At 42.5% G+C, this 26731-nt stretch overlaps 1 protein-coding gene across 1 annotated transcript in view; it reads left to right on the top strand.

Annotated features, from left to right (window-relative positions):
* The first annotated feature begins 579 nt into the window (after positions 1 to 579).
* The window catches only part of LOC120526245 (leucine-rich repeat-containing G-protein coupled receptor 6), a 410078-nt gene continuing 383926 nt past the window's right edge, over positions 580 to 26731 (top strand). Inside the window, exon 1 of the mRNA XM_039749315.1 lies at positions 580 to 1094. Coding sequence (XP_039605249.1) covers positions 907 to 1094 — 188 coding nt within the window. The 5' untranslated portion in view covers positions 580 to 906. The remainder of the gene's footprint in view (positions 1095 to 26731) is intronic.

A 26731-nucleotide genomic window follows, 5' to 3' on the forward strand; every position in this document is an offset into this window, starting at 1 on the left:
CCCGTCCAGAGTTTATTCCTGCCTTGTGTTCGATGCTAGCTGGTATAAGCTCCCTCCGACCCTCCCAATAACCCTGATTAGGATTAATGTGACAGCTTGAACATACTTGTGCAGCACATTGTCCATCTCATAGAGCGATATGCATTATTTGTAAATCCCTCACTGATATACTGAAGCAGTCTTGCCGTTTCTTTTTCTCATTACGTGAAGTATTTATGATCAACTATAAAAATCTTACATTTCTTTTCTAAAATGCCAAATGTACAGCTGGTGTCCCTGCTGGACGGCATGAACTCAGTGGCTGCCCTCCTTAATCAGTAAGCCTGCAGCTGGCTGCCATGAGCTGCTGCCCACTGCTGTCGAAGGAAACTGTCGTGTCTGAAGGAAACGGCTGTCACATAACTCTTGGTCCCTGAAGAGCACGTTAAAAGAGTGCTCACTTCTCTCACTCTCTCTCTCTCACTTACTCTCAAACAAACCCCCTCCAGCCCCCGCGGCCCTCCTCCCTTCAGTGTATGATGTCAGACGCCCAGCCCAGGCAAGCACATCCAATGAAAGAGACAGCCTCCAGTGCTCTCGGGCTTCCACTTCAATAGGTAAATGTCTCTGAGTGGGAAAAAGAGACCCAGAGTGAGGGTGAGGGAGCGAGGCAAGGAGAAGGCTGGCTTAAATAAGGACACAGATCCCTCAGCTCGACTCATGGGATCTCCCATCTGAGAAAAGAGAGAGCCAGAAAGAGCAAGGCAGAGCAAGCCAGAAAAAAAAAATATATATATATATAATAATAAATACAATAAAATCAACTTTACACAAAAAGACTCTGACACTCAGCTAAACTTGAATCCAACCTTTGCTGAGTTTGAGAAAGAGAGCAAGAGAAAGACAGAGAAACAGAGAGGGGGCAACATGCTGGTGCTTTTCCTGATGGTCCATCTTACCCATGCTGCTTTGGATTCTGGGCAGCCAGATCAGGTGCCCACAGTTTGTCCTGCTAGGTGCCAGTGTGAAGAGGATGGCATCCTCTCTATGGTGGATTGTTCGGAGTTGGGGCTGTCTGCAGTGCCGGCCAGGCTTAACCTCTTGACCTCCTACCTGTAAGTACGATTAATTATTCGACAGCTCCAAAGCTGATGGGCTTTAGTGGACTGAAGTGGAGGAGCATCATTTAGGGAAATCACCAAGAATGGGATTCGGCTGCACCCTGACCTCTGCAAGCCTTCTTTTGACCTCATCAGTCAATGTGAGCAGAACCAAAATAACCAGAATGTTGCGTTTGTAAAAAAAAAAAACTAAGCTGCAGTAATTTACTTCAACATTCGAAAAGCGTACACTTGGCTTACTAGGAGTCCGGGGAGAGAAGTCAGATTTGAATGCAGGCTTCAGTGGGGTGCAACAGGATCCCATCTTAAAGCTATTGAGAAAAAAGTGAGTGCACTTCGCTCTGAATGCTTTATGACATTTGTGTTGCTTGATGCCCATGGTGGGCACAAAGTTTCTTTTATTATGCATTCATTTTCAAAGTAAACAGTAAATATGGAAGCAATGAGATTGCCGCAGTACCTTAGCAGAAACCCGCTTAGTTGTTTTCTTGTGTATTTCAGTGCAACTTTGTAAACATTAATATGTAGATATTTGAGTTTGAATTTTATGTATTCTTAATTGCGTGGGGATACCTGTCTATAGCGTACAGGGAGTATATATATATAAAACTGTATAGCACTACATGTTTACTGTATATGCTATTATAAGAGTATGTTTGCATGACAATATGCATGTATGTGCAGGTACAATAATATCACATATATAATATATAACCAAATATACGAAAACTGTGTGTGTAAAGACGTTTGTATGTCAGAATTCTAAATAGTTTGCCCCAGAAATAAGTATTTACTATACACAATAGACAAATTTGCACATTTTATGTTATAACTGAATGTATAAAATCTTACTTCTTTATACTGTAATTAGTTTGTATATAGTATATCTGTAAAATACACGTTGAATATGCAGACATACTTGTACATTTATAATATAAATGTGTGTGTTCAACCACATTTCTTTATATCATAATAAATAATTTCTACATCATATATGTTTTATATATACATACTGTATATATGCAGAAACAAACAGATCAATATAAAAGGCTTTATATGATAGATAGATAGATAGATAGATAGATAGATAGATAGATAGATAGATATGAAAGGCACTATATAATAGATAGATAGATAGATAGATAGATAGATAGATAGATATGTGAAAGGCACTATGTGATAGATAGATAGATAGATAGATAGATAGATAGATAGATAGATAGATAGATAGATTAGAAAGACAAGCAGACAGATATAAAAGGCACTATATAACAGATCAGTGGTTTCAAGTATAGTCCTGGAGGGCCCTATGGCTATAATTTTTTGTTTCTACCAAATCCACAATCATTGATTCATGATTCATCCACACATCCATTATCCAACCTGCTATATCCCAACCACAGGGTCATGGGGGTCTGCTGGAGCCAATCCCAGCCAACAAAGGGCACAAGGCAGAACCAAACCCCAGGCAGGGCGCCAGCCCACCGCAGGGCACACACACGCACACCAAGCACACACTAGGGACAATTTAGGATCGCCAATGCAGAATGCAGAAACCCATGCAGACATGGGGGGAACATGCAAACTCCATGCAGGGAGGACCTGGGAAGCGAACCCAGGTCTCCTAACTGCGAGGCAGCAGCGCTACCCACTGCACCACCATGCCGCCCTCATTGATTCATCTAACTTTAATTGATCTCATTTTTTAATCAGCTGTCCTTTGTATTTCTTCTCTTGTTCTGAATTCAAACAAGTGCAACGCTGTGAGATTTATAGTTCTAAAAAAGGAAGAAATACAAGTATTTTTGCCACGTCTTTATGAACTCTGTTTTGTCCTTTTCTTTTAATTCATTTATTCTGCATAATGTGCTTGCTTAATTGCATCCGAATGTTGACAATTAATGACCAGCAGAGCAGGCACCAAAACAAATGACACTGGAGGGTATAGGACAGTTATTGGAGTGTCACATGCTTGTGTGTTTATTCATAAAAAAATAGAACATTAAAAAGAGCAACATGTTTAAAAAGTGGAAAGAAAGAAGTCTTACCCATTTGACACTTCATTTAGTAAACATTTACAATAACCAGTTTTTTATTTCTGGATTGATATAAAACATACAAAACTAGAAATAACAGCTTGCTTAACTATGATAGGAGTCCAATTTAAAGAACGAACTGGCTGGGATGTCTTTGGGAACCACTGTAATAGATAGATAGATAGATAGATAGATAGATAGATAGATAGATAGATAGGCACTATATAACTGAAAGGCACTAGATATAGATAGATAGATGAAGATAGATAGATAGATAGATAGATAGATAGATAGATAGATAGATAGATATGAAAGGCACTATATAATAGATAGATAGATAGATAGATAGATAGATAGATAGATAGATAGATAGATAGATAGATAGATAGGTACTATATTATAGATAGATAGATAGATAGATAGATAGATAGATGTGAAAGGCACTATATAACTAGATAGATAGATAGATAGATGTGATAGCATATATAACTAGATAGATAGATAGATAGATAGATAGATATGAAAGGCACTATATAATAGATAGTTGTCTGCACTACATTGATTTGTTATACTTTTCTGGTTTTACTTTTGCCTTTGGTTTATTCTTTATGGTTTTGTTTAAGGTAGTAATTTCCATTAGTTTCAGTCATGTAAGATGCTGTATAGAATGATCTTTGAAAGATGTACTGATGTTGTTTAATGGAGAAAGTGTGATCAAAGCTCCCATGAATTGATATAAGTTCTTCTTTGAAGGCTGTTGAGTGTAAAACAGGATTGTGCAGTTTCCGTTGATTCTTTAAGTGAGCCTAGTTATTTGCCAGCAACGTGATTTTGATATTGTTTTTTGTTTTTTCTCCTAAGGCACTATATAACAATTGGTAACTCTATGCTATGTTAGTCTTAGGCATTCAGACATTTGATTTTAAAAAGGGCCATTGAAGAGTAAGCCCTGGTTTAACACCAAGAGTACAAGTGTTGGCTTGAACTGATGTTTTGGGTTTGGTTAATTGCTATTGATGGTTTAACCGCACTCCTCTTATAAGCTTTTGTTAGAGAAACATTTCCCTCTCTCTCTCTCTCTCTCCCCTCTCTCTCTCTTCTATCTCTATTCTTTATCTCCCTCTCTCTCTCCCTTTCTCTCTTTTCTTTCCCTTTCTCTATTCTTTATCTCCCTCTATCTTTCTCTCTCTCTCCCTTTCTCCCCCTCTCTCTCTCTCTTCTCTTGTGAAGGAAAGTGGGAAGCCACTGGCTTAATTTTAGCTGCAACTCTGCTAAATGCCTCTTTTCATCTGGGCTTGGTTTCCAGTTCAACGGTGATGCAAAATTCAAGTTAATTGTCCTTCAGAGATGAGTGAGGCTCTACTAATGGGCAGAAGAAATATCCTACATGGACAAACCAGTTTTTCATTTCTTATTGTAAATTCCAGTAAGGATTTTAGATTATTTTAACGTTCTCGGCATGCTCTCTTTAGTTAACCACAAGTGTTTTGAGGTCCACAATGAAAGGAAGATTGATCAGCCTCAGCTTATTTTGGCAAATGTTTAAGTTCTGATTAGAGAAATGGCAAGCTAAAAACATGTAATTTTGTTTGCTACTATTGCGGGAAAACAACACTTGTAGCATAATTATCTGGCATGAAGATGGCCATTTTTTTTTCTCGGTTTCTGTCAGGCTTTGCACAATTGTTCATGTTTTATAATTAACTTTCATTCGCCCAGTTCCAGATCCTTAGGGCAAGTGGTAATTTGTATACGCATCCTGCATTGTGCTTTCCTTTGACTTAAATCTTAATAGGAGGATTGTTTTGAAAAAAGAAAACCACAAAATGCTTCAAATCAGCATTAAATGAATTAGGATGCTGGAACAAATCAGACTACCAAGTATTCTGGCAGAGCTACACAGGGAGCAGAGTTTTGGATCTGTTTGTCACCTGGCGTCTTACATGAACTAACAAGTCAGCTCCTCGTCAAGAAACCTACAGCAGTAATGACAGATTTAGATGATAGTCGCACTGGAGTAAATGTATCAGGTTTACTGAGCTAGTGCCACTGGCAAGAAACGGAACTGGGAGCCGAGCTTTGGCAGATGAAGACATCGCTCTGTTTAGGCTGGAAGAAAAAATATGGCCGGCCCTAAGCCTAACCCTAATTTCACTTTGTGCAGGTGATCAGTGCTGGTGGGACAGTTGCACCTGAAGCCAGTGGAACTCTGAGTTTGGGAAAATCTCTTACCCTTGGTGCAATACTCCATAATAATCACTCTAGACGGGGTGGGTCAACTTGAAAATCAAAGAATAAAAATAGTGAAACCATATAAGCAGAAAGCGTCTGTAGATGATAACGTAGGTCCACAGAGATTAGCCGTATCACCTTAACACAATACAACATAACACCAGAAAACGTTCGTCAGTCATTTTCAAACCTGCTTAGTCTTGAACAGTGGGATCACAGAAGCCTATCCCAGCTAGCACAGGGCACAAACAAACCCTGGACAGGGCGCCAGTCCATCGAGGGGCAAACATACAACCACTTGCATCCACACACAGCCCAAACAAGTTAGGATCACCAAGTCACCTAACCTGCATTGTCTTTGGGAGAAAACCGGAGCACCCAGAGGAAATCCATGCTGACACAAGGAGAGGACCCAGGACCAGAACCTGGTCTCCTTACTGGGAGGCAGCAGCAAGCGCTACCACTGCACCATTGTGTTGTATAAAGCATTTCAATTTCTAAACTCACTTTATCCTGAACTGGGAAGCTGGAGCCTCACTCTTCAAGCATTGGGCGCAAGGCAGGAATAAACCCTGGACAAGGCGCCAGTCCATCATAGTGTAAACACACACACACACACCCACGTGACCCAGGGGTCCATTTAGCATCACCAATCCAACTAACTTGCATATATCTTTGGTCTGTGTAATGGAAACCCACACGGACACCAGGAACACATGCAGACTTCACACTGTGAGGACCTGGGATTTGAATCCCGGCCTACTTACTGTGAGACAGCAGCACCACCATGCCACCCTTGTGTAACACAGTTATGAGGAATATGTCTGAGAAGGTGCAGTACTTTTAAAAGAAAACCCTAACCCTAACCCTAATTTTGGAACACCAATTACTGCATATGTTGGTATGATGTGGAGACATCAGATCAAGTTAATATCATGCTGAAAAATAAAACAAGGTCAGAATGTCTGTGTACCAAAAGTGGTCCAAGGAAGGACAACCGGTGAACCAGCGATAGGATCATGGGCGCCCAAGGCTCACTGATACACGTGGGGATTGAAGGCTAGCTTGGCTGGTCCAATCCCACAGAAGATCCATTGTAGCAATGAACACACAGTGCATTACGGTTTGAAGCGTATGGGATTGCATAGCAGCAGACTGGTCAGAGTACCCATACTGAGCCCTTTCCATCTCTGAAAGCACCTACAATGAGCATGTGAGTGTCAGAATTAGTCTGGTCTGATGGATCACATTTTCCTTTACATTATTTGGATGGCTGGGTTCATCATCTTCCTGGGAAAGAGATGGGAACAAGATGCACTATGGGTAGAAGGCAAGCTGATGCTCTGGGCAATGTTCTAGTGGGTTCTGGCATTCATGTGGATGTTATTTTGACCTACCACCTACCTAAAGATATGAACCTTCCTGATGGCAGTAGCTTCATTCAGCAAGACAATGCATGTGTAGGATGTGCTGGAGAAACAAGATGATCCAAGAAGGCCTAACCTCACAACTTACAGGACTTTGATATTTGCCACCTTCCTAAAGATTGTGCAGACCATGTACAATGGTATTCCCTAATGGCAGAGGCCTCTTTCAGCAGAATAATACCCCCCTGCCACACTGCTAATATTATTTAGGATTGATTTGAGGAGCACGACAAAGAGTTCAATGTGCTGACTTGGCATTTATATATCACATGTGTATATACACTAGCTGTTCTAGCCATCTAAGATGGGTTGAAATCAAAGTAATCAACGTAGACCTCCTGTTTTTTATTTGATTATGCGTGTTGTCCATTTGGACTTGTATATTAATGCACACCTGATCCCTTGTGCTCGTGATGGTCTTTTCCTCTTTGGATAGAGACGGCCATTTTCATTGCTTCCTTTCACCATTGTTGGTCGAACTGACCACTCCTATAGTCAAAGTGCTTTGCTGGGAAAATGCAGCGGTGGTGGCTAATGCATCGGCCTGGTTTAGCGACTCTAACCAAGTTGTGTCGGGTCTTTGGATTCCCAACGTGTGCATTGATTTATCGTTATTTTCACTCAAGCATTGCTAACCACACCAAGTTATCAACTATTAGCATTACAGCTATAAACATCATTCACGTGACCCAAGAGGATTACAAGAAAGTCGCTGCCGCCATACTATATATATATAGCATCGGATAACAGAACTGGCAGATAAGACCCATTTTTCTATTTTTAGACCATATTTTGGTATTTTTAGTAATATTTTTGACTTTCTGACCCTTTTTCTACATGTTTTGCTTATTTTGAAAATTTTCTTCCAAACCTTAACTAGATGGACACACAGATACACAGGTACACACACAATCATTTATATTTACAGTGTATATATATACACCGTGAGACCAAATTATCTTAACATTTGAACGGCGGAAACAATTTATTCACAAAACATACTTTATAGGTGCAAGATGATTTACAGGAATGTCTCAACCTGTTCGCCATCATGTTCAACACACAAAAACCAACGAGCAACAATACCGTTTAAAGCCCGGACACATATTTTACTGGGAATCGATGATACCACAGTCCGTATTCTGTCCATAAACAAATCAGTGGAGTGTGGAGGCCATGGCAATGGTCCACCATAACATATCCATCGACCTGGAAAGGTGTGCTCGAGATAAAACAATATATTAGTGTTAACAGAATTTTGACTCACCCTGTATTTATGTTTTTATAATTTGGGTATAAATGCACTCCTGTTGCATATGTTGTACAGTATGTAAGTACTGAGCACCATGTAATGGAAGGACGGGCACCTCAATGGCGGTGGACCATGTTCCAGTACTTGGAAGGGAGGCTAACACAGGGGATGGTCCTGGTCAGGTGACTGGAAGAGTCACCTGAAGAGACTAGTGTCCCGGCGGCGAAATAGGGGAGTTCCTTACCCAGTTGGAAGGCCAATATAATGAAGGCACATTGTAGTGGTATCCCGTCCAGGTGGTTAAGGCATAGGGAGGTTACGTCATGTGCTTAAACTGGAGGGCAGCATGACTTCTGGTGAACCCCCTGTTTGGCATTAGCGGTTCTATAGGGCTGCCCTGTTGGAAGCTGCCAAGAGGAGTCATTGGGAAGTGAGTCCCCTCTCTTGGGGTGGATCTTCCCGATCTAGAAGTGCTTTCTGGAGGCACTGATTGAGCAATAGAAATACTCCTGAGTCGGGAGAGGAGGTGGACAAGTGGTGGATGAAGTCAGAAAAGACAAAGAAAACCTGTTTAAGGGTAATTTGTTAAATAAGGAGTCACTTAAACCTGGGGCAGCAGTTGAAGTAATTATGTCTAGGGTTTGGTGCTCGGTGATGCCTCCTAGTGGAAACAACAATCATAATTTTTGTACACACATCATCATGCTGTGTATTTGCCAGATACAAACACACACGATATACAGAAGGAATTTAAACTCACAAGACTTGCCCTTTTTATGTCATCCTGGCACACAAGTTCTTCATATTGTAAATACGGAAATTAATGTTCATATCTGGCAAACTATTAGTTAATGTAAGAAATCATTTCAAATTTTAATCATCTCACATTGTAACTTGATATAAACAGTCCTGTTTTGTTGGTAGATTGATCTGAACTAAATTAGGTTGTTCAAGTAAAGACAGTTAATAAAAATGGGAATTAGAGAAATGATCAAAGGTGTCTTACACATAAGAAAAGTGACTTTGTGAAAGAAATCAAATGTGGGCCTCCTGACATATTTGTGATGTATGACAATCCTTGAAATAAGAAGCTGTTTCTTTTTTTTTATTATTATTTCCTGCCCTCTGGCATCGACTTATTTCCATTGGTTATGACAAGTGATACCTTTTAGGGATTTTTTCAAAATGATTTTGGGAGTACTTCATCTATTATACATGCATTTAAGGACAAGCTCGTGGCTACGTGAGGGCTAAGGGTGAGAAAATAAACGTTCAGAAATAGCTTTGCTAAATGTTAATTCATGATTTTAAAGTTCATTATATCCTGTTTGGGCAGAAAAAAGGAGAATTTCATTGTAAAACGTCTCCACTTTTAATTAACACTGCACACCATTTGAATCAGAATGGCTAAAACGTACGAATCTACAAGCTGGGAGATCTTAAGTCTTTACCGCCTCCCACAGGCAGAGGGCAGTCTCTTCATAAAGCTGGGACAAAACACGCATAAGCAATGGCAATTCAGTCGATTAATGTGACATTTTGTAGCCTTCGGCATTCCCAGAGAGCCTTACAAGGTCTGAATTTCCTAAGCGTATCTGCTGCCGAGGGTCTTAGATTTCAAGTTTCCTCGGGGGGACTGAATGCAATGGAGAGACTGGTTCTGACCCTCAAAGCGCATGTGACCTGATGAATCCAGTTGAGTCGTTCTGTTTTCTGCCTATATGTATTCGTTTGCTTTTTTTTTTTAGTACCAGGAACTTAAAATAACAATTTAGCAATCGCTCAACAGTGTAGCACTTTGAAGTTAGAAATAATTCAAAAGACTTGCATAACACTCTGTGCCGCCTGTAATTAAACTTGAAGAGTGTAGCTGCTTGTTGCGCATTACAGGAACACATAACTTCTTGTTTCTTAGAAAAAGTCTGGGGTTGCATAATTACTGTATAGAGGCGATGGAGATGCACGGCCCAGAGGGGTGACAGCAAAGGGAAGAAAGGGGTTTTATCACTAAATGACCTTTATGTGTACAGAGTCACACGTGCAAATAGGAGGCAGCTGAAGAGCTTACAGAATACTGTTAACATGTCCGCCATGGGGGCGGTGGGGTGCACTGACTATTTTTCTAAGTCTCCTGCAGACCTTTCCCGAGCACATCACTTCCGGCCCCCAGATCGACATCACTTTCGGCCCCGAGGTCGACATCACTTTCAGCCCCGAGGTCGACATCATTCCCTGCCCCGAGATTGGCATCACTTCCATCACAGAGGTCGACATTACTTCCGGCCCCGAGGTCGACATCATTCCCTGCCCCGAGATCGGCATCACTTCCATCACAGAGGTCGACATCACTTCCGGCCCCGAGGTCGACATCATTCCCTGCCCTGAGATCGGCATCACTTCCATCACAGAGGTCGACATCACTTCCGGTCCCGAGGTCGACATCACTTCCGGCCCCCAGGTCAACATCACTTCCGGCCCCGAGGTCGACATCATTCCCTGCCCCGAGATCAGCATCACTTTCATCACAGAGGTCGACAACACTTCTGGCCCCGAGGTCGACATCACTTCCTCCAGACTCCCTATAAAGCCTCTTTCCCCTCCTCTGGTTTTCAGTTCTATTTTGGACTCAGTCTTTACTTTTGCAGCCAGGAACATATTATACGGGTGGCTGCCCCAAACCTTTGTCATGTCTGGACTTTCATTGTGTCACAATAGACATGGACCCCCACACGATAAAAAGAAGAACCCCCCAATCTTCTGTGGAATAACTTGAAACTGACAAAAGTCAATGGGCACCCACCATCGTTCACTCTGTCTTTAGAGTTTGGATTCAACAGAATATTTCAAATAATAATAAACATGACAACGGCATGGACAAAAATGATTGGACCCTTACATTTACCTTGATTACGTAGGAAAGAAGTCCCCAAACTCCTCAACAATTGCTAATGTCGGTGAACACAGTTTGTGAAAATGACAAATTAACATGGGCAGAGTGGTGGCTCTCATGCTAGGGGTTTGGTAATCAGAAGGCTGCTGGTTCAAATCCCATAAATGCCAAAAGTGACTCTACTCTGTTGGGCCTTTGAGCAAGGTCCTGTCACGCACGCGCGAATAGGAGACCGCGGACGGACCTTAACACGCTTCGAAAGACGTTCGCCGGCAGGGAGTGGCGGGGTACTAACCTTTCTCCTTTGCTTTGACGCTCTGCCACCATAAGCCTCATTTGCCCTCAGCATGTTACTTCCGCCCTTCCTCCGCCATTGTTCCTGACGTCATCAATCCCATCTTCCCTCATGGTTCCTTCCCAGCATTCCTCTACTTCCGGCTCCTCCTACATAAAATGGCCGCCAATGCCATCTTCGGCGTTGCGCATATGAACCTGTTTGTGTTTATATTTTGACCTGGTTTTTTTTTTCACTGAATTGTGGATTTTTCTGCAATATACGGGGCCGGAAACCCCAAACCTTTATGCTGCTTGTTGTTGCATCTTTTACAGTCCTTAACCTGCAATTGCTCCGTCCTGGGTATGACGTTAATCTGCATCCAGCCCTGCATGTAGCCCCTCCAACCTGCAGGGAAAAACATGGGGGCTGGTGGCAGAATTGGCACTCTAGCCACCTTAAAAGAAGTCACACTCCATCTGAACTAGTGTGGTGCTGAGGTGTCGCCCATCGCATTGGCTGTACTCGGGTCCTAATCTGGGATCCTGAGTTGGTTTGTCATGTGTTGGGTGCGGCAATGCGCTGTATCAGCGTGTGCTCCTTACCTCTCTCTCTGTCTCTCTACAAGTACTTTAACACGATGCAAGCCTAAAGCTACAGTCCACCAAGTGCAAGCACTACAAGTGACATGGAGTTTGTCTGCGCTGTGTCGTACGCTCATTCAGAAGTGAAACGGTGTTGTGGAAGTTAGTGGTGAGGCGCTTGCTGTTTAGTCAATATTATGCTTTGTAGAGAGGCAGGCAGATCTAAAAGTAATTATGCAACAAAAGATTTCTCAGGTATTACAAATAAAGTCACTGTAAGCTATACATGTCATTATATTTCAGCACTTCTTATATCATTTTGATTTAGCAGATAACGATCAAATACACTTTAGACGTTAAACAAATCGAGACAGATACTGCGGATATGACAGACACGGCCTACTTGTGAAGAGACAGGGTAGGGAAATCTTACACACTAGAACAACTGTGATGACGAGCTCAGCCATTCTATTCAGTAAGGACCACCACCAGTATTGCCAGGTCTGTGGGTTTCTCTGCCAATTGGGCTATTTTTGATTATCATCCACAAAAAAACAGGCTTTCATGGGCTGCGTTTTTAAAAAACAAGTTTTTCTTTGGGGATATTTTTCAATCTCTCCCCCTCTCCATTGCATTTCTATCATATTTGTCATCCATCTGGCATCCCTTCCATTGCTAACTGCACTTTTTAATGTTCTTAACCGTTGTAAACTCCCCCATTGTGTTATGGTTCAAGATTCAAGATTCTTTATTTGTCACATGCATAGTTATACAGGATAACACGCAGTGAAATGCATCCTGATCCGCTTATCAAAACTGTGCAAAGTTAGAAGAATATCAGTTAGGTTAACTCTTTTAGGGCTAATTATTTTTTCTTCCTTTTGTCCCAGGGCTGAATAGTTGTCCAAAAATCTGTTTTCTAAAAAGCACACAAAGCAATGGTTTCACACATAAATCAACATAAAATGCTTATTTATGACAAATGTCACTCTGTTTTATGTTCCAAGAGCCCCTACAGTAGGCATATTCACATATTTATTACATATGTGTTTGTCCCATCACTCAGAAGCTGAAAGTTCTGGTAAAAGACGGCGTGAAGTAGTAATCTGTAGTGTCCACCAGCAGGCCATGTCCTTTGGTGAAGTCCAGTTGCCAGCCTGTGTAGTCCTCGCGGGGCAAACGTTTTTATTGGCGCATCAGCTGCATGAGCGTGTCCAGAAATACGATCAGCTGGCAACCGGTTAGCTGATGCAGGCACCTGACTTTCATTTTCGACCTCCAGATCACTTGTATCAAAATTGGAGATGGAAAAGTCAGAGTCTGATTCAGCAATAATACACAAAAAGTAAAGAAATAAATAATATGCGGTGGCGCAGTGGGTAGTTAGGAGACCTGGGTTCGCTTCCTGTGTGGAGTTTGCATGTTCTCCCCGTGTCCGCATGTGTTTCCTCCCACAGTCCAAAGACATGCAGGTTAGTTGTATTGGCGATCCTAAATTGTCCCTGGTGTGTGTGTGTGCCCTGAGGTGGGCTGGCGCCCTCTCTGGGGTTTGTTTCCTGCCTTGTGCCCTGTGTTGACTGGGATTGGCTCCAGCAGACCCTGTAGTTAGTTGTATATAGCGGGTTGGATAATGGATGGATGGATAATATGCACAGAGTATTTTGCTTTGTGCATTTGCTTTGCTCTCTCACCCGATGTCGATGCCATTCTTGACGTTGCTTACTCTATGCTGCTCACACACACGCAGGGTTTCAACATCAAGTCAATGAGTCTAATGGTCCTCTGAGCAAAGAGGGTCTACCTGTAATGTAACAGTGAGTTTTATCAGCATTTACAGCTGCCCCTGATATCCATCCTCAGCCTCTTGTATTGACAAAAGTTGACATCCGCCCTAAAAGAGTTAACAAAAAGTCCTAGATTGAAAGATAACAATATAATAGTACATAAATAAATAAAGTAAAATTAAGTGAAATAAAGTAGAATTAAGTGTTAAGGTGCAATAGTGCAGTGATTTTTGTGCCAAACCAATAGATAGGTGCATAGTGTTAAATGACAGACCAATTTCCTAAACAAGGTAAGGGTAGACGGCTTAGTACAACTTACAGTCCAGTCTAAGTATGTGAAGGGTCATGGATGAGATGGCATGTTCTGATTTAACAGTCTTATGGCCTGAGGATAGAAACTCCTTCTGAATCTCTCTGTCCTGGCCAGGATGCTACAGAACCTTTTGCCTGATTTTAACAGATGAAACAGGCTATTGCTTGGATGAGAGGAGTATTTGATAATCCTGAGAGCTCCGGTCCTGCATCTTCTGGTGTAAGTGTCCTGCAGAGATGGTAGAGCTGACCTGCAGCACGGATCACTCTCTGTAAGGCTTTATGGTCCTGAACACAGCAGTTTCCAAACCGGGATGTAATGTTCTGTGTCAGGATACTCTCCACAGGGTCAGAATTGAAAGTCTTTAGAATCCCTGAAGAGACCCCAAAATTCTTAAGCTGTCTGAGATGGTAGAGTCTCTGCTTTGCACTTTTGGTCTGAACTTGGATGTGTTCAGACCATGTCAGGTCCTCAGAGATGTGAACCCCCAGGTATTTAAAACTGTTCACCCTCTCCACTGGAGTCCTGTTAATGATGACAGGCATATTGCCATTATACCCATTCTATCACTCTGGACCCTGAGGGGCAAGCCCCCCTAAGACTTTGATGATAGGTACCAAACCCTCTCTCTCAAGCCCCCTGCTTTTCAGTGTTTCACTTTGTCCACCTCAGGTATTGGGCTGTTTGTATTGGGAAAGGTCACCGTTTTTAAGCTGCCCTTGGGCTATACATTTTTAGGAACCTGGCATGTAGTTGCTTATACAGTATAGTCAGCTAATTACTTGTCCTGTCTTTTAATCTTTGATTTATTTATTTTTAATTTGGTTCAGTTACAATGGATTCAGAAAGAATTTTGAGCCCTTCACTTTCTGCACCCTTGATCGGTTTAAATTTAATAGAATACATTTGACATTTTTGCCTGTCAATTTACACCCAATAACCCATTTTGTTGTTGTTAAACGCTGTAACTTGTTTTCTGTCTATTCTTTATTTTTAGACGGTGTGACAGATAGGGGGCGCTATCGCTCCCTTGAACCCCTGTCCACGACTCCAGACACCAGATAAAAGTCCAAGATTTGACTTTATTAAATTGCCACAGTGCACAAAGCACCCTCTCCTCCACTATATTCATACAAATCACTAATCACAAATACAATAAACCAATCCTCCGACTCCCAGACGCGTTGCCACCCTTCCATCCAGCTCAGCTCGCCGTCTGGGAGCTCTCATAGTCCTTTTATATTTGTTGACCCGGAAGTGTTCCAATCCCCAGTCCACGTGACTCTCAATCACTTCTGGGTCAGGTACAAGTCCTTTTCTTCTCACCCCGGAAGCACGTCGTTCTTCCTCTGACGCACTTCCGGGTTATAGGGCACAAAGGAATCTTCGGTCCTCCCTGCAGCTCCCTCTTGCGGCCCCTGTGGTATCCAGCAGGGCTGAGGATAAAAACTACAAAGTCCCTGACTCCCTGCTGGTCTTCGGGGCACCTCCATACTGCAAGGAGGGCTCCATCTGGTGGCCAGGGGGTATTGGCCGGGATGACAAACCGGCCAGCTACCACAACGGATATGAGTCTTTTATGCTTGTTTTCTAATTGATTTGCATGGCCTACTTAGTGGAACCAAAAGGAGCTGAGCTGGTGCCGTATCATTTTTCCACGTCACATTCTCTTTGGCTGGGCGCAGTGGTAACGTTGCTGCCTTGCAGTAAGGAGCTGAGGGTTTGCATTCCAGGTCCTCCCTCCATGGAGTTTGCATGTCCTCTACGTGGGTCTCCTGCGCAAGCTCTGGTTTCCTCTCACAGGCTAAAAACAGGCAGGTTAGGTGAATTGGTGATGCTAAATTTTCCTTATTGTGTGTTTCATGTGTGTGTGTCTGTGTGTGAGACAGGTGCCCTCTCAGGATTTGTCCCTGCCTTGCACCCTCTGATAGCTGGAATAGATTCCAGCAGCCATCATGACCCTTGTTAGAAAATGACATTATCTTTATCATTTAGCTAATGCGTAACTAATTTTGTGTACTTTTTTTTTCAAAGCTTGACTTAATAATCAACACACCCTTAGTCTGTGAATACACACTGTTCTGTCACATTGACAACTAAAATGACCGGTATATGGCTGCCAACACATCGGGATGCAGAATTTGACAAAGAGTATGTTCTCTTTTAAATGGGACCGTGCTACTGGGGTGATGAAATTTTGAGTACGCTGTGCATTTAAATTCACTAGAAGAAAGTCATTCATAACCCGTATTGGGCAGCAACAGTTACTGCAAAGTGATGACCTTCATCTTGCTGAGACTGATAATAAACAGTAAGGATAATATAAAGTGTGGGGAAGTCAACCACATCCTGGCACAGAGGGTTCTCATCGAGAGCAAACGTGAGTTTCTTTGCAGCCTTTGTCAATTTTCATAAAGCGTTCGACTCGAGTTGATCGAGCTACCCTGTGAGACATCCTGAGACTTCACGGGATCCCTCCGAGGTTGCTGGATGTCATGGCTGGCCTGTGCACTGGTACTGTGAGTGCTGTGCGTTTTCCCCAATTGATTCTGGGCTTGGTCCACGGTCCTTGTATGGACTGGGTGTTGGTCTAGTGGCTGTGGGGCATCTGTTGGAAAAGAAAGATTAATTAATCTTGACTTTGCTGACGTTGCTGTGATCTTCACAAAGTCAATGGAGGCTCTGAACGGGGGTCTCGAGAGACTGAGTGCGGAGTCTGTCTTGCGAGTGTCCTTGACAAACACCAAGAGCCAGGCCTTTAATGACCTCATGGGCACAGCCATCAGCAGTGTGTCTGTCACAGTGAGAGTGTCGACCTCGTCATTGAGAGGTTTACTTAACTTGGCAGTGACATTCAGGTCTCTGGTGACTCTTCCTATGAAGTCAGTAGATGGATTGTGAGAGCTTTTGTCATGATGTCACTAGAATGGGGTGTGTTGTGCTCCCAATATCTGTGAAAAGGATGAAGGTCCAAGTCTTTAGAGTCCTGGTGCTTCCTGTCTTGCTATATGGTTGTGAGACAAGGATGCTATCCAGTGACCCGAGTTGAAGGCTGGACTCCTTCAGTACTGTGTCTCTTTGGAGAATCCTTGGTATTACTGGTATGACTTTGTGTTGCTCATGAAGTTCTGAATGAGGCACAAGAGGGACTGTCAGTTATGGCAGCGTTTCTCAACCTTTAAGTATTTGCGACCCGAGTTTTCATAACAGTTTTAATCGCACCCCCCCAACATTGGTTTGAAATGTAGATGCATATTTTATTATACCTACTTAACTTTTATCAACATTTATCTAACTCTAGATTTATTGTTCTAGTATCAGAATGTAGTTTAAGTTCATTTGTTTTGGTTTCAACAGATGTTTTTTTCATATTTTTGATTCTTCGCACCCCCCTTTTTGTTACTTCGTGCCCCCCTAGGGGGGCCCGCCCCACAGGTTGAGAACCACTGAGTTACGGCACTATGGCCATGTGGCACAATTCCCTGAGGTTGATCCGGCCAAGGGGACTCCCACGTAGCACCTGGCTACAGCAGATAGAGGGTCATTTCGGGAGGGTGGGACTGGACAGCGTCTCTGCCTGGGGGGTTGCCAACCAGGTGCCCGACTGTTTTGTTGTGTGGTGGGTGCAGCAACACACTGTACCAGTGCGTGCTCCCCAACCTGACCTGACCTGTGGGAAAGGTGACATGCAAATTATCCCAATGTCAACTAATTAATTCATCATTGCAGTCATTTTTAACAAGCAATTTAACTGAATTGAGCTGAACTAAGTACAATCAAATGGTTGATTGGCGCAGTAATAAGCTTGGCCTAGGGTGTAAAATAACCTGGCACTGACTCTGTTCAGATCCCTTACTTTCTGCACACTTTACTGTATTGTAGATTTAATTTAAATTGAAAATTTGCTTTAAAATCTACACTCAATAGCGCATAATGATAAAGGCAAAAAATGTTTGCAGAAAGGTTTAATTAAAAAAATCAAAAACTGAAATCTCTCATTCATATAAGTATTCAGACCCATTGCTGTGACACTCCAAACTGTGCATCCTGTTTGCTTGAGATGTTTCTAGAACTTGATTGGAGTCCACCTGTGGCCCACTGAAGGGGCTGAGTGGCCCCTTGTTTGCTTTAATTCTCTTTGAGATGCGTCAAGAACTTCAGTGGACATTGTTTAGAAAGCCACACACCTGTGTATAGAATATCGCACAATTCACATTGCATGCCAGGACAAAAACCAAGCCATGAAGTCAAAGGAACTCTCCGTAGGCCTCCACAATCAAACTGTCAATCAGGGCAAGGGGACAAAACAATTTCTAAACCTTTGTGTGTTCCCAGAAGGAAAGTGGACTCAAAATCTGTGAAATTGGAAAAGGTTATGAATTATTAGGACTCTTCCAAATGTAGGCCATCAGGCCGAACTAAGTATTCAGGCAAGAAGGACCACGGTCAGGGAGGTGGCCAAGAACCCGATGGTCAATTTAACAGCTTCAGAAGTCCTCTTCTGAGGTGGGAGAACATGTTGTAAGGTTGACCATCTCAGCAGCTTGATGGAAGTCACACTTGAGTTTAAAGGACTCTAAGAGCACAAGCAAATGGTCAGAACTCCAAGCTTTATGACCAGTAAAGACCAGGCACTGCTCATCACCTGCCTAATGCCCATCCCTGTGGTGAAGCATGGCAGTGGCAGGGCCATGCTATGGGGGTGCTTCTCAGTGGCAGCGACAGAAAGACCAGTCAGAATTGAGAGAAGGATGAACACAGCCAAATCCAGAGAGGTCCTTGTAGACAACCTGCTCCAGAGTTGAGGTGAGCTCAGGCTGGGGTGATGGTTCACCTTTAAACATAACAGTGACCTGACTCGTACAACCAAGACAGTGCTGGAGTGGCTTTGGGACAAGTCTCTAGCTGTCCTTGGGTGGCCAAGTCCAGAGTTAAACCCCATGAAAGATATGTGGAGAGACCCGAAGATAGGACTTTATAGACACTTCTCATCCAATCTAACAGAGTTTGAGGGGATCTGTTTGAAGAATTGGATAAACATTTCTGAAAACAGTTTGCCATTATGCGTTACAAAGTGTAGAGTGACGGGCAAAAACGGCGAATGCATTCATTTAAAATGAAATCTACAACACAATAAAGTGTGCAGAAAGTGAAGGGGTCTGAATGCTTGCTGAATTCACTGTGTGTTTCAATTGCTAGATTTAAAGCCGCAGCATTCTTTAATAATGAGTGTCTGCTATGCTGTGCTGTTGTACCAGAGGTCTGCTTGTCTGGGTATTTTTATGCATTCATAAACATCGGACTGAAACTCTGAATGACCTGCCTGCTACCACCACAATCCATCTAAGGTCAGGGACTATTCCAGGGGGCCGAGGTGACCTCTGTGCAAAAATCAGTGCTACCAGCGAGCACATGGCCAAAATTAAAGACACGCACCCTCCGGCTTGACCTGCTTATCCTCATTCCAGCTGTGAATTTAGTTTTGCCTGCAGAAATAAATAAATGCGTTTTGTGTCATCCTGGGAAGTGTGTTAATTTCTAAGCAAACACAAATTAAAGTTGAAGTAGTCTATAGATTGAAAGCATATGTTTGTAGCTATTGTACAACTTCTATTTCCTTTGCTTCAGGGCAGGAAACAACAATTCTGGCCCTTCGTATGCACGGCTTTGATTGTGTTTGAAGTCAAGAGGACACCGTCGGTCGGTCGCTGTGTTATCTCTCAGCGAGTGAGTGGCCAGCTGCGAGTCTGTGGTAAATGTCCACGTGCTGCATCGCCCTCATGGCCTTGTGACTGCTTGTTATGTTGCCGTGAGAAATAATTAATTTATTTTGTGGGGTCGTCTTGCTTTGATGTTGTCATTTCTTAACAGGTAACTGTCTTATGTAAAGGAACTGACAAATGACACTTGTTTCTATTGGGAATGAAACACAAATATGCCAATGAAGGGTTGGAAGCCTAAAGGAAACCCTGAGTGAAATTAAGAAATATTTTCTGGCTACAGCCTTGGTAGCTTGTGATGAGCTTGTTGGTTATGGAGTTCTGTCTCGCTCAGTAGCAGGTAATGAACTGAATGCTGACATTCTAGCTACGTCACGTGTTATTAGCGCCAAGGAAGGGGAAGGGGTTGCACTTGAGGATTCGGAGCAGAAGTGACGTCACTAGTCTCCTGGTGGTGATGAACATTTCGATTCACTTTACTGATTAGATTCTTTTGAACAAACCCATTAAAGTGAATCGAAACTTTGATCCATTTAGATTCTGGGTTATGGGCGTGGTCCCCTCTGACCGCAACCCAGATATCGTTCAGGGGCAACTGGGCGACAGGCAACTCGGCGAAAAGACAACTCCACGAAAGACAGTTCGGCGAAAGACAACTCGGTGAAAGACAACTCGGCGAAAAGACAACTCGGTGAAAGACAATTCGGCGAAAGACAACTCGGCGAAAGACAACTCGGTGACATCCTTTACCAGTTAGGTAATAGTTAGGTTGAAAGAGATTTTTTAATGATATTTAAAAGACAAAGTAGGGCTCCGGAAAATCCACAGAATTACCTGCTTAATGAGAGTCCCAATACGTTGAGAGTAAAGGTACTCCTTAAGCCGTACTCGCTGGTCACCTTTTGTATTCTAAATAACGTTATCATACGATCACAATAAATACAATTTATATAAAGGATTAGCAATTTTGGTTGCAGAAGATAATGTAAGATATACTGTAGTTTCTGCAGAATAAAGTTCATTCGTCAATTTTATAGATGTATTTTCAACATTTTAAATTACGTTGTAATCTAAATATAATTAAAAAATCTCTTTGAACCGAACCATTACCTAACTGGTAAAGGATGTCACCGAGTTGTATTTTGGCAAGTTGTTTCTTCGCTGAATTGTCTTTCGCCGAATTGACTGTTGCCCAGTTGCCACCGAACCCCCAAATATACAATTTATTCATTCTTACACTTTTTTTATATGTGTGTTGTGTGCATCTCAGGTGCAACTCAGTGAATTTGAATATCATTGAAAAGTTAATTTAGTTCAGTAAGACAATTCAAAAAGTGATACTCATATATTATATAGATTCATTGCACACAGAGTGATAGATGTTTTATAAGTGTTTATTTCTTTTCATTTTGCTGATCATGGTCTACAGGTAATGAAAACCCAAAATTCAGTATCTCAGAAAATTAGAATATTACATAAGACCAATAAAAAAAAAAATTAATAGAGAAATGTTGGCCTACTGAAAAGTCTGTCCATGTAGGCACCCAATACTCGGTCGGGGCTCCTTTTGCATGAATTACTGCATCAATGTGGCGTGGCATGGAGGCGATCAGCCTGTGGCACTGCTGGGGTGTTATAGAAGCCCATGATGCTTTGATACTTGCCTTCAGCTCATCTACATTGGTAGCTGTGGTGTCTCTTATCTTCCTCTTGACAATACCCCATAGATTCTCTATGAAGGGGTTTAGGTCAGGCGAGTTTACTGGCCAATCAGGCACAATGATACCATAGTCATTAAACCAGGTATTGGTACTTTGTGGCAGGTCCTGCTGGAAAATGAAATCAGCATCTCCATAAAGCTTGTCAGCAGAGGGAAGCAAGAAGTGCTCTAAAATTTCCTGGTAGATGGTTGCGCCGACTTTGAACTTTTGATAAAACACAGTGGATCAACACCAGCAGATGACATGTCAGATTCACTTTCAGATGAAAGGCTATTTTGCATTTTATTTGGAAGTCAAGGTCCCCGAGTCTGGAGGAAGAGTGGAGAGGCACAGAATCCAACTTGCTTCAGGTCCAGTGTGAAGTTTACACAGTCAGTGGTGATTTGGGGAGCCATGTCATCTGCTGGTGTTGGTCCACTGTGTCTCATCAAAAGTCCAAAGCCAGCTCTGTGTGCAAAGAATCTATATAATATATGAGTTTCACTTTTTGAATTGAATAATTGAAATAAATTAACTTTTCGATGATATTCTAATTCTAATTATACAAATAAGACAATATAATTATGTGTTTAATGTGCTAATTCATATGCCATCGTCCTGTTTCCATACACAAAGCCTGGTAACACATTTAAGATACATAATTAAAATAACATATTTTCTTACCGAACTGCAAGTAAATGAGAAGTGTACATCTTGTAATGATTTGTTCACAAAGCAGATGATTGAGAATCAATTAGGTAGGTTCATGAGTAGTGACTCATTCACAAATCCAGTGAACGAGAATCATTACAATGGTACTCAAAACAATGACTCACTATTTGATGAATCAGTTGAAGAGAATCAGTTGGCTGTTTTTCAGGTTGTGACTTGTTCAAAACTAAATTAACAAAAATATTTAGAAGAATTCTAAGGTAGTGACCATTCATGAATCAAATTCTTCTTCTTCTTCTTCTTCTTCTTCAGCTGCTCCCCTTAGGGGTTGCCACAGCAGATTATTTTACCATTCATGAATCAAATGAAGGGGATTAATTGAAATCAAATGAATGAGAATAGTTGAAATGATTGTAAGGTAGAGTGACAATGAAGAGAATCAATTAAATTGGCTCTTGGGTAGTGACACATTCACCAATCAACTACTAATAACGATTACTATTGACACAGCACGTTTCTCACTACTTAAAGCACTCCCCATGCAGAGAGGACCTGGGATGTAAACCTATGCTCTCCTTACTTGCGAGGCAGCAGCACTACCACTGAACGAGAATCGCTAGGGTGATTATGAAGTAGGGACTCATTCGTGAATCAAATGAATGAGAATCGTTAAAATGGTGCTTAAATAGTGACCTGTTCACAAATCAAATAAACGAGAATCATTAGAACGATTCTATGGTGGTGACGCATTCACAAATCAAATGAAGAGAATCAGTTAGACTGGTCTCCCCAAGCATTTATAAACCTATTTAAACCAGTGTAGGGTAACAGAGGCCCAAGCTCCATTCCATTAGCAATAGGCACAGAGCAGTAACACATCCTGAATTGGATGCCAGGCTGTTGTATGGCACACTTGCACACACACCAACACACCTCATGTGAGGCTCACCTGCATGGCCACTTTCTGCATCAATCACAGGAGGAAAACTCCTGGAGGTTTGAGGCAGCAGTGCCAATAACTGTAGTACTAATATGCATTGCAATTTTCATTCCAACAGATGGTGCATCACAAATAGTAGCACTGCTTTCACAGATCCCATACCGAATGACATGTAACAGAGATATAGCAACCAGAGGGATGCACAGATACACACACAGAGACTCTTGTCCTTTCATTAAAGCAGATAAGCCTATTTCTCCTCATCCGGAATATGAATTCAACGTTAATGTTTGCAGAGCACCATCTATTGGAATGTACTTGTAATGCATGTAGTAATAAAATGCATTGTGTTTTTCATTCCAACATATGGTGAATCACAAAGATTAGTTCTGCTTTTACAGATACCAAATGGCATAAAACAGAGGAATAGCATTCAGATAGACATACAGATACACAGATGAACAAACACAGACCTGTCATACTATTAAGGTAGATAATGCGATTTCATTCCATCCAGCAGTTACTCTCAGTCAGACACATTCAGCATTAATGTCTGCAGTGCACCATCTATTGCACTGTATTTTGCGATGCATTTTGTAATAATAGGCATTGCATTTTTCATTCCAACAGATGGTGCATCACAAATATTAGCACTGTTTTTACAGGTCCCATACCAAATGGCATAAAACAGAGACATAGCACTGGGAGGAAACTTGTCCTTTTATTAAGGTAAACACTTCCCCATCCTTAATATTGTGACACACAAAAGAACTAAGAGAGCCTAATGCAAGTACGAATGTAATGGGGTATCAGTCCAATCAACATTTATGATTCCGTCTGCTGTGTAGCTTTGACAAACCCTAATTAATCTGGCTTTTCCAGGGTGCTTTCTTCTATTGACATAAGAGACTTCAGCTTTTGATTTTTGATGCATTTGCAAACCTTTGTTATTATGGGTTATCGAGTGTAGACTGATGGGCAAAAACGGTTCTTCTTCTTCTTCTTCTTCTTCTTTCAGCTGCTCCCATTAGGGGTTGCCACAGTGGATCATCTTCTTCCTTATCTTTCTGTCCTCTGCATCTTGTTCTGTTACCCCCATCACCTGCATGTCGTCTCTCATCTCATCCATAAACCTTCTCTTAGGCCTTCCTCTTTTCCTCTTGCCTGTCAGCTCTATCCTTAACATCCTTCTCCCAATATACCCATCATCTCTCCTCTGCACATGTCCAAACCACCTCTCTGACTTTGTCTCCCCACTGTCCAACCTGATCTGACCCTCTGATGTCCTCATTTCTAATCCTGTCCATCCTCGTCTCACCCAATAAAGCGAAGCGGACTGAATACTCCAATGAATGAGGGATTTCAGTTTTTGATTTTTTAAAACCTTAGTGAAATCATGTTCTCACTTTGTTATTATGGGCTATTGAGTGTCTAATGATGGTTAGAATGGCAAATTTATCCATCCATCCATTATTCAACCCGCTATATCCTAACTACAGGGTTACAGGGGTCTGCTGGAGCCAACACAGGGCGCAAGGCAGGAAACAAACACCAGGCAGGGCGCCAGTCCACCACAGGGCGCACACACACCCACACACCAAGCACAATTTAGGATCTCCAATGCACCTAACCTGCATGTCTTTGGACTGTGGGAGGAAACCCACGCCGACACGGGGAGAACATGCAAACTCCATGCTGGGAGGATCAGGGAAGCAAACCCAGGTCTCCTTACTACGAGGTAGCACTGCTACCACTACGCCACCGTGCCGCCCATCAAATTTATCCATTAAACAGGAAACATGCAATGCAGTAAAGGGTAGAGAAAGTGATGGGGTCCAGGATTTGTTCCTGCCTTGCGCCCTGTGTTGGCTGGGATTGGCTCCAGCAGACCCCCATGAAACTGTGTTAGGATATAGCGGGCTGGATAATGGATGGATAGATAAACAAGGTTAAAAACAATGGCTGGAAGCAGTTGTTTAAAACAAAACCCGGTGCCATCTTCTTCTGGCAGCTCCTCTACTTCTCCCTTCCGGGCCCTGCACCAGGGCAGTCGCCCTACCGGCAGCTGACTTCTCCCATTGGTCTGGAAGCCTGACTGACTATGAAGAGAAGATGAAAATGAACTTTCTGTATGTTCACAGAGTTGCCTGGATATGTAAGAATGTTTATATAAGGCACTGCTGTACTTCCTGGGACCCTCCATATTATTATGATTATTATTGTTATTTTTTTCAAAAGTAGAAGACAGCTAAATAGCCCTAAAGAATGTGCTTTGAAGGGCCGGACTGTCTTTTTCATTCCTTAGATTTCTGTCCTACTTATCTATCTATTTACAAGCTGAAGATGGAATCTTGGGAGGGCAAACTGAAAAGCTATCAGACAGCATGTTGCACTGTAGTTGATGTAAAGTGACGTCTTTAGAAAGTTATGCTGTGCCACACAGATAAGACGGTATCAGCAATACTGATGCTTTAGGAAGGAGCTCTGGAATTCGGTGAATATTTGCGCTAGCTCTTAAACACTTTTTATCTGTGCAGAATTAAGCAGATGAACAGATTAGAGAATGAAAACAAGACTGTGTTTGTTTTTCTTTTTTCTTTCTTTTTTTCTGGTACTCACTCAGATTAGTCGGCTGTGCTCAGCAGTTTGGGTTTTGGAGCGCTCTCTCCAAACTCTGCCCACCTACTCCAGACTTCAGCACCCACTGCCCTAAGATTACATAAGCAGTTTCAACACTGCATACATATACACTCACCGGTCACTTTATTAGGCACACCTGTTCAATTACTTGATAACGCAAATATCTAATCAGCCAATCACACTGCAGCAGCAGCAGTGCATTTACTGTAGGCATGTAGACATTGTCAAGGGGCGGCACGGTGGCGCAGTAGTTGCGCTGCTGCTTCACAGTTAGGAGATCCGAGATTGCTTTCTGGGTCCTCCCTATGTGGAGTTTGCGTGTTCTCCCCGTGTCTGCGTGGGTTTCCTCTCACAGTCCAAAGACATGCAGGTTAAGTGCATTGGCGGTCCTCAGTTGTCCCTAGTGTGTGTGTGTGTTTGTGTGTGCTGCGGTGGGCTGACACCCTGCCCAGGGTTTGTTTCCTGCCTAGTGCCCTGTGTTGGCTGGGATTGGCTCCAGCAGACCCCCGTGACCCTGTAGTTAGGCTATAGCGGGTTGGCTAATGGATGGATGGAAGTTCAAACCGAGCATCAGAATGGGGAAGAAAGCTGATTGAAATGACTTTGAATGTGGCATGGCTGTTGGAGCCAGACAAGCTGGTCTGAGTGTTTCAGAGACTGCTGATCTACTGGGATTTTTGCATACAACCATCTCTAGGGTTTACAGAGAGTGGTCCGTGAGTGTCTGGGAGAAAATGCCTCCAAGTCAGAGGAGAATGGCCAGACTGGTTTGAGCTGATAAAAAGGCAACAGCAACACAAATAACCACTTATTACCACCAAGGTATGCAGAAGAACATCTCTGAATGCACAACACGTCAAACCTTGAAACAGATGGGCTACAGCAGCAGGAGACCACACTGAGTGCCACGCCTGTCACCTAAGATCAGACAACTGAAGCTACAATTCACACGGGCTCACCAAAATTGGACAATAGAAGATTGGAAAAACATTGCCTGGTCTGATGAGTCTTGATTTCTGCTGTGACATTCGGACAGTAGGGTCGTAGGGTCAGAATTTGGTCACAATAACATGAAAGCATGGATCCATCCTGCCTTGTTTTACCAGTTCAGGGTGCGGGTGGTGGTGTAGTGGCATGGGGGATATTTTCTTGGCACACTTTGGGCCC

The sequence above is a fragment of the Polypterus senegalus genome, chromosome 3 (genome assembly GCF_016835505.1).
Source record: "Polypterus senegalus isolate Bchr_013 chromosome 3, ASM1683550v1, whole genome shotgun sequence".
In the NCBI taxonomy this organism is placed as follows: Eukaryota; Metazoa; Chordata; class Cladistia; order Polypteriformes; family Polypteridae; genus Polypterus; species Polypterus senegalus.